We start from the raw sequence: 14,681 nt of genomic DNA, 5'->3' as shown, positions 1-14,681 counted from the left end.
CTCATTGAATTCCAAGACGATTGAACCTTGAAAGACGATTGAACGATTTCTACCTTACCAACACTTTTTTTATTTTCCAACCTATTTTCACAAAAAGCGCCACATCGAGTTGAAAATTTAGGATAATGTAAAAGAAGCACGAAGAAAAGTGAGTCTTGTCCTAAATTTTAATAATTATGAAAAAAACAACAAAAATTATTGAAAAATTTTTTTTTCATGATTATAAAATTTAGGACCAGAATCACCTTTCTTAAAGCTTTTTATTTAATATCCCAAATTCTCAACAAGATGTGGCGCTCCGTATGAAAATAAGTTAGGAAATAAAAAAAGTTTTGGTTGGGTAGGAATCTAATCTCGTATCTTATCTCGTATCAATGCACAAATCACATCGCCTAGTGCGAGCGGATTAATTGCGCGCATGGCAGAAGGGTAAGGCCGGCTTTGACTGGCTCTGTATCGTGGGAAGAGTAACTTTAAGGTTATTATGTGTATTTATTAGAATCAAAAAACAGAATTCCATTTTTCAGACGCACATTTGAATATTTTTGTCTAATTTTGTGCATACAACATCTAAATATTATTCTGGTTTTTTTAATGACAGAGCCGGTTTTCTGATCAGATGTTTGTATTTTGTTTGATAATCAAAAAAGGGAAGAACAATATCAGCGACGCTAAATGTTAGCTGTGTGTGCAGTTTGGCTGCATGCTCATCGATACTTGTAAAACGGCTTGAAGCAGGCACCCTGGAGCGCGTTGAATTGCCCAGAATGAATGAACCTTTCATTGTTGTGATATTTAGGCCGGTTAAAAAAATATAATTACGAAAGCATAACTTGATTCAATTTTAATTATCAGAATTAGTTTATTCATATAATTTGAAGAAAGTGAAAAAAATATTCATGAAAATCAGTTAATATATTGAGTAAGAATAGAAATGTTAAAGTGCATATACATTCAATTATTTGAGATAACCTTCTTGCATGAAGCAAGAGAAAAGCAGCTATTACAGCAGTCGAGTCTCAAATCCACTCATTGTACACATTCAGACTCATATGCCGAGAAAATTCCTTCGTTACACGCTGTCCCAATGAAAAATAAATTGCAATTTTATAGCATTGTTTTAATTTTTTAACACTGAGGACGCAAAATATGTATTTTTCATGCTTAAAAAAGGGAGCAAAATGAGTATTTCTCTCCCCGGAGAGAGAGTCATAAGGTTGAATGATCGCGATACAGTGAGTTAAAAAAAGACGGCTATAGAGTAAAGCGGCGCGCGCATCGTCTCCATCCATACGTATAGGTAGGTACTTATAGCTATAACGCGAGCGAGAGATATAGTTTGATTCTAGAGTGACCGAGTTAAAGCAAATCAGAATCAAAGAAAAACAGAGGTAAACTTGTCGTGTCTTGCTCGTAACTGAGTGCACATACGATATTAAAAATCGTGTTGATATTTATTCACTAAAATTCTCTTAAGTTGTTGTAATAACTGTATTGCATTATTAATGGGCTATTTACCAAATTACGGTTTTCCAAAAACACAAATTTTTGTTTTTGAACCTATGTAAATTGTGACCCAGTTGAGAGACTTTTTTCATGTTCTAGTTGATTCTTATAGCGTTTCTTCTTTTCTTTCGTACTAGGCATGAAAATTTAAAGAAGGGTTAAAATCAAGCTTTTTTCAAATCATGCATTGTTGGAACTTTGTATAAATGTACGAGATTCACAATAGTTGTGTCGCCTACAAAATGTAATAAAATACGTTCTAATCTCATTTCAATGCTTAGAAAATGCGATTACCAAAATTTGATGTAACACAAAATCTTTATTATCAAACGGCTCATTTCTTTAGTAAGTCTTATTATTCGAATTACTACGGTTGCCTAATCAGTTTTAATTGATTATGCAGTAATCTTTTTATTCAATTTTTCCCATTACATGAATAAACTAATTTTGGTAATTAAAATTGAATCAGGCCAAACTTTTAAACTTCATTTTTTGTATCTGGCCTGAATCTCATAACAATCAAAGGGTCATTCATAACTTCAGGGTGCCTCATTTGTGCCATTTGACAAGGGTCGATCAGCATACAGTGAAAATGCACACACAGCAAACTCTGAGCGTCACTACTAGTGTTCTTTCCGCTTTCGATTATTAAACAAAATATAAACATTTCATCAAAAAACAAGAGCTATAAGAAAACGGAATAATATTTAGATGACGTATGCAAAAAATCAAACAAAAATATTCAACGAGGCTGCTGAAAAATGGAATCCTGTTTTCTGACTCTAATTAATTCCCTTAATGTGTCGAATCGAGAGGATATAATGTATAGTGCGTGCATGGCTGCAGTCAGTGCTACGCCGAGAGAACTCAGTTTTTTCATGATTTTCTTATATTTGCGTCAACAATGTTAATTTCTATTATGTTATACCCTGTCTTTTTTTAATGAGAAAAAACAATTCTTATATGTGTCGAATAGTGGATATGCATTTTCTCAGAAAATGGTAGTAAACTCTTAAAAATAGAAATAAAATAGAGGAGAAATAGAGGTTTCTTGTGTAAGGAATTAAAAAATATGTAGGAAAATTAAACACGAATATTTAAATAAAATCATAATAAAATTGAAAAATGTGATTTTTCATTTGTAAGATCCACATTAATGTACATTAAACAATACAACAGTAGTAACTTTTACTATTTTTCATTTAAAAATTAGGTAAATTTAGAATACTATTTTATTTTAGCGGTGCACACACGCAAGGTCATCTGTATCGCATGTAACCATCACCCATACTATTTCAAATTATTGCATGTACTAATTACAAGTTTTATTCCATTATATACTTTATCCACATAATAAAATATGATATTTTGTATAATAAACATTATTATTATATGTGTAACATTTCATTTATTAAATTAGTCTTCTTAATGATGGGCCGTTTCTACAGTAATGTGTGTCGGCAAAATCGCTGTACCTACGAAGTCAGTGTACGTTTACCACGCTTCATGTCCATTTTCCTTTTTTATTATCTAGCTATATTTGTCTGAGCGTTTCCTTAACGGAATCCACATATCCAACTTACTTTTTCTCAGCATCCTGGAAAAAATCAGTTTTATTCAATAAAATGTTTGACGCGTTTTATTATAGTATTGAAGAAATTGGTTATAATTTTGTTTCTTATCAATCTATATTGGCAATGAACCATCCACAAAAAGCTAAACATAGCAATCGCTATGACAATTCGAATTGTGATCACGATCGTGGAGATTCACCGATATTCGACAAATACTAATTCGTATTAATTTCATTTGATCAAAAATACATTTAATCCAAAACTAATTGTAATAATTTTAATCTTTTCGAACAGGAAACGCGGTAACAGGACAGTTTTGTAACTGTTCCAGAAGAGAAGATACCATATGCTAGAACAACGCATTAACAGTTAATTACTAATTAATCAGTTTCTAAACATTTCATCCCAAAAATCTGAACTTATCCTGTAACAGTTTCAGACAGTTGCACTGTTACAAACTTTTCGTAAAAAAAACTGTTTTGTGATTAATATTGGCTATGCGTAATACCTTGACACGGAACTGGAAATTACTGCCACCGCACGAAGGGATGAAGTCAGAAATAGTGTACCTACAATTTGAATGGCAGACATGAGAAGAATAATACAAAATAAACTTAATTTGAATTGTACCTGCATAAAGAGTACGAGTGTTTAAAAAATGAACAGTTATTATTAACTTTTACAATTGTATTATATTATTATAGTATTACATTTACTGGTAAATTTATTATGTTTAATTTATGAACTTGTTTTCTATATTCATTTCTTAATGTATGTACATTAGAATATCACAGATAAGTTGAGAAAGTTAAAAACAAATTTTAATATTTACCTTTTTTTGGTCATAATTTAATAATTTATAACAGAGGTTGCACTTTCGATTTATAGTTCTTCGAACTTCCAATACTTAAAGAGGAAAATAAAACCTTTGGGGCGCTCAATTTTTGCGAAGAAACCCACTTATACCAAATTGAACAGAAATCTGGACCAAAGACCCTATACACCCCCTTGTGCCAAGTTTCAGAAAAATACATGAAATCCTGTAATTTTTGACGCCATTGTAAATCTGTCATTACGATTTTGACACTTTTATTTATTATTACACTTTTATACAGAGGTTTAGAGAAATTCAACGTGAAACGGAAATTTGGCCACTTTTGGTGGTTCCTGACCCACTCTGCTCAAAACGAAAGTGTAGAATATAATGGTAAAAGTCAATGAAAAAAACGGAAAAGTTCGTGTGTCGTACTTGCAAAATTTGTATTTATTGTTTAAATTTTGTTTTAACTATTATCTTTAACATATATTTATAAATTTATTCATAACTTAAACCGCTCCAAAACGAAATAACTAAATATACCAAAAAAATTTCCACTTAGAAAGTGAACTACTGAAATTTATTGTGCAATATAAAAATATTGTTTATGACACATTTAAATTAAAAAGAAGAACCCTGAGATTTTCAGTCAGCTATAGTAAGATCTTAGTGAGTATAAAATTATTAATTTTAGCCCACATCATGAATAGTTTGAATAATTACTTTCTAGTATTAAGCCATTTTTCATAATTCGATCACATATAGTGTCTCAGCGCTACCGTTAGTTGTTGGGGTGGAAACGAGGAAGCTATGTGATGTGTATCATGTGTCAGGTTACACACTGCCATTCTCTACTTTTGGACGTGTTAATTGTCGGTGTTGAAAAAATGACATCTATCATGTCACAAGAATTTTTCGATGCAACCAACCATTGTCGGGAAAAATAAATTCAAATATATATAAAAAAGTAATTTTCTTTTGCAATAGACATATATTTTAAACTCTACTTATTAATAGTAAAGCCCTTAAAAAACATAAAACAGCATTTTAACCCTTTAAAAAGCCAGAACAATCGGTTTTAGGGAATTATTTAACATTTTTTAAAGGTTATTAATATTTTTAAACAATAGGTACATAACGATTTTTATGAGATGTTCTACCAACATATAAATAAGCATCAGCGAACATAATACACAACTTTCACGATTGTACAATGTTCATAATGCTCATAATAACGTTCAATGCTCATAATGCATCCTGGTATATGAGCTCCATACAATTTTTGACCACGAAGAAGTTTTACTGTGGTAAGACGAAAAATCGCGCAGCCAACTTGGATTTTTCCACTTTCGGCCTTACTCACTTCTGTGGTCCAGGATGAAAAATCTTCGCAACTGTTTATATGTTAGCAGTTTCTTTATCCTTCAGATTGGGATAGCCTGATGCTTCACTTCCAACCATTCGTCTGAAATCGACGACGAGGACATTCTTTCTAAGTGTTCGGAAAACGCATTTCTCTCTATTGGTTTATCTTGATATACAGGTTTAGTAGAAGGTATAGATCCTCCAATTCTGGCAGATTTAACAACAGACGAGTTGCAGCATATGTTTAATCAGAAGTTGAACTAGCGACTGATGTTCACAGGTTTCCATTCCACTCACAAGCGGTAAAAAAGGCTGTCAAGCAGTGGGTCCTGGTTAGTTTAGTTTAAGAAATGAAATAACTATAAAAGTGCAGCATGAACGCTCGATATGAATGCACATTACCCAAGCGCTAAAATTCTGTATTATGTTAGCAGTAATCATACAAAAAAGGTATCGCAGCCTATTAAGACATTCACAAATACATTCAATCCCCCCCCCCCACCATAATCACTCCACCCTCTCTCGCCACTCCATACCTCACTACCACTACTTGCCCTACTCTCACCCTAGACCACAAGGTGAAGTTGGATAATTTAGGGGTAAAGTCGGCTAGCGTTGGAAAAGGTATGAGATAAAGTCGGCTAAGGTACGAGGTTAAGCTGCCTGGTGTATGAGATAAAGTCGGCTAAGGTAAGAGGTAAAGCTGGCTAGGGTACGGGGTATAGTCTGATAAGGACTTCCTTTACTTCCCCTCCACTCACTTCACCTTCAGGGGAAAAAGTATGAATTACGGACTGGCAGGTGACCGGAACTATAAAGGTTTTTGCGCGTGGCTTCGAAAGCCTAAAAACGTACATTTTTTATAATTTTTTTTTATTTACCTGGAGAATGGTTCATTGCATCGAAAAATATTTCCCACCTTATTAATTAAGCATAGTTTTTTTAGCACTGTCATTAAATTATCGATGTTACCTATGCTCTGTCCATTTATGGTAACACAGTTTTAATTAGCCTGTCATATCGACTGAAGTGTAATTATCATAAGCGGACATATGACAGAATGATTTTATTTATAGTGCTACTGACTATAGCGTTTCGAGTGCTTAGTCAGTTGAAACCTGGGTGGGGCTGCAGGGAGCGTGAGGCCCCCCCTGGCACTCAAGGTATAGGCCAATTATTTCACACCCGTGTTTATTCTCAAGGCAGTACTCCAAATCCAGCCATACTCGCCGAGTGTTGTTGGATCACAGGGGATTTCGTTGTTATGAACGTTCTGAGAATACACCTCTCAGGTGCCAGGCGTACCTATCGCACAGTAAATGAAATTCTGCTTTGTTATGGCGAAGTAAGCCTCAACCACTATGCCATTCGGCAGCCTCCCTAGCAGGCTAGGTTTGGATAAAGCGATCCCTATGAGTTCTTTAGTAAGATGCACAAATTCGAAGCAGTTTCCTGGTGTGGTATACAAGTGTCTGTGTATGTTTGTGTTCATTGCTCGGAAGTGGTCAGCGTAGGTGCTTCAAGCACAAAGAGATCGCTTACTCTTTTTCGAGTCTTCTAAAAAATTACTTCGACCCCGAAGGCTAGTCCTCTCGACATGGGGCCTATCCCTTTGTATGTAACCAGCTTCTTCTGAGAAGACTTACAGCTTAAGGTGGGTTCCGAACCATTTAAAACCCCGGTTGAAGCACATAGAAAAATTTCTATTGAAACCGGCTCAGGGATCGAACCCCAGTCCTCCAGGACAAAAACCTGACGCGCTATCGTCTGAGCCACCGAGGCTCCCTAGTAATGAGGATTACATTTATTCTTAAATTCGTAAAAATTCCAAATTAGTATTTTGAAACTTAAAATTCAAAATCTGTAAATTTTAGCGAGCGAAAAGAATCGAAAAAATGTTTAAAAACTAAACATCAATGAATTAAAAACTTTTAATTTGAGATATATGTATTCGCAAAAATGTCACCCCCTTTCAAATTCAAGACTGTTAAATTGCTCATATAAGAATTTAAAACAAAATTGATTTGTAACTTTTTATTCCCATTGAATATCCCATCTAAAAATGAATCCCTGTAGACAAAAAAATGCTTGGGTCAACCTAGCCCTTACCAGATATTGATATTTACTTAACTGAAAATTGATGTTTTTTTAAAATAAATTATGTCAATCCTCAAAACAAAATTGGTAAGATAATTGATATCTTGTATAAAAGTAATTTTAATATCCCCCGCTGCTCCTCTTACCTATCCCCGCAGCGCGGAGTAAATTCTCTAAAATAGTAAATCCAGATTCGATTGTATTTGTAAAAATACTTATTGATAATGCCATGAAAATAATCGCAAAAAAGATCTGGAAAATCCAATGTGGATTTATGCTAAAAATCATGTGCGGATTAGATGTTTAGCTTAAGTGATATAAAGTGGACTGGTACCCGCTCAGAGCCCAAGAGGACGTGTGCGTTATATGCGTGTATTGTGCTCCCAATTTTTTCCTTAGTTTTTTAGATGAATTATCAGATAATGTAAATATATAGTTTTTTGAAGTGCAATAATTTTTTTAGTTGTCACATGTATAAATTGTATGTCTATACAATTTTTAGATGGCTTATAACCTACGTTCACCATTTACGGTTTTGTACTGATTGTCTTGATGAATAACTATGTAAATGTAATAACCATCCATTTTTATTTTATTTTTTATAAAATTATGAGTAAAACTGTCCCTTTTCTACCAATTTACCAAATTTTAATTTCCTTTTTCAATGAATAAATGCATATCTTTAAAAAAAATGTCTTAAAATTTTCAATTTCTTATGTCATAATAATTATCTTTTTTTAAGCATCCATAAAAAATCTTTGAAGGAACTTTTAGAGCTATATCTTGCCTATGTTTGTCTAAATTTTAGCTGTTAGTATTAAAATTTTAAAAAGTTATTGATTTTTTAAATCAAAAATGCCATTTATTTGACTTTCAGGTTTTTCATTTTTTTGAATAACTTAAATTTCAAAATTTATTTTATAAATAGTTTTATCTTGTAAAAGATACCTTAGAACATACCTTTACAAATTTTCAGACCAAAATATTTAAAAACTTCGTTTCAACAACGACATTTCGGCTGGGGTCCCTGAGATCCGAAGGGGACGTATACGTTTTACAAAACCTTAGGAGACGTTTAAGGGTTAAGACAGATCACTGAAAAAATTTCTTGAGAGCAGAAAGTTTTCGCTGCACTTTTTTGACATGGAAAACCCCTTTGACAAGGTGGATAGGCTTAAAATGTGGGAAGTTCTGAACCAGAAGATAGTCAATCGTTAGCACCTTAAACCAATAACAAGCAATATATAAAGATAGTAAACCGAATGTAAGGTTAAATAATTAACTAAATGATTCTTCTGAGAGGATGATGTGTGTGTGTGTAGGCAAATGTTTAAGAACGGCTCTATGGGATGAAGGTGTTGGTTATTAGTATCGAAACTATGAAGGTGCGTAAATAAGCGTTTCCAGATAATACAGTTGTTACGGCAGAATCAGTCAATGATTTGTAATGAGAAAACATTATGCAATGTTGCCTTAGAAAAAGAAAGGATGGAACAAGATGATAATGGTGTGTGCCTTGGCAATTTATTTGATCATTATGGAAAGATAGATGTAGATATATCCTAGTTTTAAACGGTGGTGAAGGTTATCGAGAGTGTAGGAACTATTAACAATAGTAAAAATGTAAGAAATAAAACTAAAATTTCAATATGTATCTCAGTACTTGCACCATTGTGCTGTGAGGTAGACTGGACATTCCAAGAAAATGATAGGAGCAAAGTACAGGAGTTGGAAATGCAATTCCTGCAGAATATATGCGGTAAAACGCTAATGTACACAGTTAATAATGACTGGGTTCCGAAAGAAGAATAGAAGAAGATAAAAAGGCCATTTAAGTGGGGAAAGAATGGTTTAAACGTGTAAATAAAACTCTACAGCGAGAAGATATAAGGTATAAAGAAAAACGAGAGCTTGCCTGGACAGAAGTACGATTGTAAAGGCAGCAAAAGTTGTATGTCAGGATAGGGGCATATGGAGAAAAATTATTCATAAGAAATGTGTGATGAAAAATATCAGTGAAAAGATAGAAGCCTGGAACAAAAGGTATTTTTGGTAGAGATCGTTCAGCGACCCGAGACCCGATCCTTGATATACAAATTCTTTAACCTCCGGTAATCTAACGAGGCTAGAACCGAACTAGTTACGCTTACACCGAAAGTTTTTTTGCATGGTATAGTAATTATAATAAAACCCGAGAAACCATTATATCTAGGCCAATCGACCTGATAGTATAATGCGTGAGAAAAAAGTCAGAAGAGTTTACATCGTCGACATTCCTTGTCCACTTAATCGGAATTTGCAGGCATGCCAAGGTCATTCCCCCTGTAGATTAATTGGAAACTTATGGGTCCTATTTTCTTTATTTAATAATTCGCTTTAATGAAATCCAGAAGAAAGCAGTGCTAAATATGATCCAATCGAAAGAACGCTCTAAATTACGTTATGATGAGAAGGCACGGCTGTTGAACGCAGCCTTCGGGGATAGAGTGATTGCCTTCAAGGACGTGCGCAAAAATAAGTTTGATAAAAGGGCAACTGTAACTTATACTGTCGTGGGCTTCAATGAGAATAATAATGTAGTTCTCGAGGCCGATGATGGTAACAGATTTACTAAACATGCGCACAAGCTTTTGGTCACTCATTGTTAGGGATCTCATTTGTTCCGTATGTGTAAAACGGTACAGTACTCTTGTTATCAAATTTATGAATTTTGTTTAATAATTGCAGATTTAGTTCATATCTCGGTGTTTCAATAAGAATAATAATCATGTATAATCACGCTCATCAGAAGTGTTTATTAGTTCTCACTATCCTCTGAATTACTAATACTGCGGCATAAAATACCTATGAACATCTTCAGTTCCAGTCGAGCACGGGAATGTACTACGAATATGAAGGACCGGTACGGATACAGGTCACTAATTGGCATATCAACACGTTCTAACGTGTGGATAAACTCTACGAATCCTTGGACAACAGAAATAGAGGTACAGAATTAGAATAATTGTAACTATATAGTGAATAATCCTTTGTTTTCAGGATTTAGTAGATTCTGGCATTTTTAAACGATTAAAAAATATATAGTGTACTTTGGAGGCTTTCAAATGATTTTTTACAGATTTCACAAGATTTAAGAGATTTTTAGGTTTTCAAATAATTAAAGAAAATATAGCGTATTTACAGAGAGAATCTGAGACTAAGTCCATTATTAGGTAAAATAACTCCACATATATGCATTCTCACGCTCACAGATGCAACTCGTTGAGCCGCATGTCGATTTGTTGAAACACACAATTTTGACAGTTTGCACGTTGTGTTGTTATTTTCTTTCCGACCTGCCGATATTTTCTTTACAAAATATTGATGTTGGTTATTAATATTTACTGACACTATATCAATACATTTTATTAATCAGGTTTTGTGTCGCAATGAGGTCAAACATGATAATAAAATAGAACTTGTGTTTGAAGTATAATTTTTTTAATGAGAACAAATGAAATTTATTATAATTCAGGTAAATTTTATTTAAAAATTGTTTGTTTTGTTTTATGCATGTCAAGCAAGGGACTGTGTATAAATCACAAAAACTTTTATTCTGAAATTCTGAAGCACGTACAAAAATTACGTAAAATGATTTGGGGCAGGGAAGGTTTTAGTAAAATTGTACTTTTTGTCATGAATGACCAAAGTAGTTCAACTTTGCGACAGTAAAAAATTGTCATCTTAAATAAAAAACAGGTGAACTGAATTAAAAAGAGAAAATTTAAAAAAATTGAGTTTAATCCTCAACTAAAACAAATTTATTTTCAACCAAAAAGTTGCATTTTTCAACAACAAGAACAAATTATTTTTCTCCCAAAATAGATGAGTTTTGCATAAATTGCATAATTTTTTAACCAAGTAGTTGAATTGAAAAACTAAAGATGACCAATCAGTTGAATTTTCTACCAGATTGTACAATTTTCAAGCCAAAAAGAGGAGTTATCAAAGTAAGACTATTCTTGCCTAAATTCTTGGCTAAGATATTTTCACGTCTGAGAATCACCAAAAACAATAGTTAAGAAATTTGGTAGAAAATTCAAATATTTAGTCGAAAGACGAACTAATTGATTAAAAATTCATTTTTTTTAATTTGGTGATTCATCATTTTCGTTAAAATTTAATTTCTTTGGCTGAAATTTTTTTACTTTTGGGGAACGATAATCCTTTTGTTTCGAAATTTAAATAGTTACTTGAAAATTTATTTACTGTGTTGATAATTTGTCTTTTTTGGCATGAATTTAATCTTTTTTGTTAGAAATGAAACATAAGGTGGAAATTTAATATGTTTACTTTCGAATTAAACTGGTTAGTTGAAACTGCTTCTCTTTTTATTTAAATCCACATTTATAAATTAAATTTTTAATCTTTTTGATTGAATTATCAACTACATTTTTCGTCCAAAATTAATCTTTTTAGAAGATTATTCATTGTCTTCAACTGGAAATTTAACTAACTCGGTTTTGGTAGAAAATGTATTTGTTTTAATAGAAACTTCAACTATTTGGTTTCAAATTGATGTATTTTGTTAAGAATTCGTTTTTTTTTTTTTTTGGTAGAAAATGATTATTTTCTCTTGAAAATTTAACTGTTTTTGATTTAAAGTGAAAGTATTTTTTATTTGAAATATTAACAATTACATTTTTCGTGAAGATTTCAGTTTCTAGGTTAAAAATTGAACTTGTTGAAAATTAGTTTTTACGTACTTTGTTTAAAGTTCGTCTTTTTTTGGAAAAATGACCTTTTTGGTTGAAAATTCAACTATATGGTAACAAGTTATGCATTTCGATACAAATTTATCTACTTTTGATTTAAAGTGAAAGTATTTTTTATTTGAAATATTAACTATTACATTTTCCGTTGAGATTTCATTTTTTTTGGTTAAAAATGGAAATCACTTGTTGAAAATTAGTTTTCACGTATTTTTTTTTAAATTCGTCTTTTTTGTGGGAAAAATGATCTTTTTGGTTGAAAATTCAACTATATGGTCACAAATTATGTATTTAGGTAAAAATTAAACTGCTTTCTTGAAAATTTGTTCTTTCTTAGTTAAAAATGTATATTTTTTCATTAAAAATTCGTCTTTTTGGCTTGAAAATTATACAATGTAGTAGCAAATTCAACTGATTGGTGTTTTTAGTTTTTCAATTCAACAATTTGTTTGAGTAATTTATTTTTATAATTTGTGCGAAACTTGTCTATTTTAACAGAAAATTAATATTTTTGTTTCAAAAAATCAACTCTTTGGTTGAAAATGGATTTGTTTTAGTTGAGGATTGAACTCTTTTTTTTAATTCGTCTTTTTAATTCAGTTCACCTGTTTTTTATTTAAAACGAAAATATTTTATTGGTTGAAAGAAGAACTACTTCGTTCATTCATGGAAAGCAGTGATTTAATTCACAAAATTCACGGAAAAATGTAGTCGGCAAAAATTTTGTGAAATGGGGGCGGTCATAACTTTTGAACCCTAAAAAAGTAGGGTACGTACTTCAGAATTTTATAATAAGAGTTTTGTAATTTATGTACAACCCATTGCTTGACATGCGTAAAACAAAAAAAAAAAATTTTTAAATAAAATTTACCTGAATTAAAAAAATTTTATTTTGGCTCATTTAAAAAATTTATAATTTAAACAAGATGCCATCTTTCAAATTAAAACTTTCAACATGGGTACTTTTCAATAGCAATTTAAAGAAATTGAAAGTTTAAGAGAAAAAAAAAGATATATGACGAAACAAAAGTTAGACTTATACTTTGGCAGCATATGGTTTCCAAAATACGGGTAAAACCTGATGCAAGAAGAAGTTTAGAGCGGAGAGAGAGGTAGGTCAGAGAAAACCAACAGTTTCTCTCTGACCCATTTCGACTTTCTAAACATTCTTCAGTTACAGTCAACCATCCGACCAAACCAGAGGAGGTCGAAGTATACAAATAGTATCGAGACCTTCTGGTGGAAGAAGTTTCCCTAAAACCATTAGCAACTGCCCCGCATTTTCAATTCATATATAAAGTCGGAAGAGCATATTACGTAATGGTTAGTGGAAGGGCGCACAGTACTGCTGCCAAAGATGGGTAATTTAGCTGACCCGAAAATTACAGGCAAATCACTTCTCTGAATACACTGTATAATATTTTTAAAGCTATCCTTAAGGATAGGATTGTTTGGACAATCGGACCTAGGTGGCAAGAAATGTAAGAACAACGCGGCTCGAGTAAAAGCGTAGCAGGATTTTTGGAGAACCTACTCATCGATGGATGTGACTGCAAAGAGGCAGCATTCTACCATTGCGACCTATTCACGTCGTGGGTTGAATACCGCAAAGATACCGCATCAAATACGCATCAAATGACCCGGATTGAATTCGAACAGGGCTAATTTCATTTTAGCGTGTCAAGAAGGTGTCATTTTCAATTTAGAATACCGATCCCACATTTTGAAAATGAGAATTGCTGAATATTAAGGAAATATATACGAGGGTGAATCAAATATTAACCGGAATTCTTTTTTAATATTTATTTATTTATAGAACAATACAAAAATACTATTGATTATTTTTCTACATAGTCGCCTTCACGCTCTAACATTTTTTCCAGCGGTTTGGAAGCTTGTTAATTCCTTGCTCGTAGAAACTTTGAGGTCGAGTCATCAACCAATTGCGCACGAATTCCTCAACATCTTAATCGTTGTCAAATCGCAATCCTCCAAGTGCACCTTTCAGGGGCGCAAACAAATGATAGTCACAGGGTGACAAATCTGGGCTGTATGGAGGATGCTCAAGGGTTTCCGAATGCATATCCTCCAGTTTTTGTTTCGTTTCACCCGCCGTATGTGGCCTGGCATTGTCATGAAGAAGGATGACGTTTCTGATGGGGTTACCGTGTCTTTTGCTTCTGTAAGTGGCTTTTGCTGCCTCCAACAGCTGGCAGTAGTAGGCAGCGTTAACCGTACGTCGATCATGTAGGAAATCAATGAGCAACACTCCTCTGTAGTCGAAAAAGACGGTCGCGAGGACCTTACCGGCTGAGAGACGGGTTTTGGCTTTCACAGGATCGGCTTCGTCTTTCCTTCGCCATTCTTTACTCGCCATCTAGGACTCGGGAGTGTATTGATGCACCCATGTTTCATCACATGTCACAATATGCTTCAAAAAAGTCTCTCCCTCCCGCTGAAATCGATTCTGATGTCTCTTACTGATTCGCAGTCGGATGTTTTTTTGATCTTCGTTCAATAACTTCGGGACCCATCGGGCACAGATTTTTTTGAAACCAAGATGATTTTTAA

The 14,681-nt window shown here is 33.0% G+C and overlaps 1 protein-coding gene across 1 annotated transcript in view; it reads right to left on the bottom strand.

Annotated features, from left to right (window-relative positions):
- Positions 1–2,720: 2,720 nt before the first annotated feature.
- The window catches only part of LOC117173685 (kinectin), a 237,096-nt gene continuing 225,135 nt past the window's right edge, over positions 2,721–14,681 (bottom strand). Inside the window, exon 11 of the mRNA XM_033362326.1 lies at positions 2,721–3,103. Coding sequence (XP_033218217.1) covers positions 3,086–3,103 — 18 coding nt within the window. The 3' untranslated portion in view covers positions 2,721–3,085. The remainder of the gene's footprint in view (positions 3,104–14,681) is intronic.

Source organism: Belonocnema kinseyi, chromosome 5 (genome assembly GCF_010883055.1).
Source record: "Belonocnema kinseyi isolate 2016_QV_RU_SX_M_011 chromosome 5, B_treatae_v1, whole genome shotgun sequence".
Classification (NCBI taxonomy): domain Eukaryota; kingdom Metazoa; phylum Arthropoda; class Insecta; order Hymenoptera; family Cynipidae; genus Belonocnema; species Belonocnema kinseyi.
This window is presented reverse-complemented; position numbering and strand designations above follow the sequence as displayed.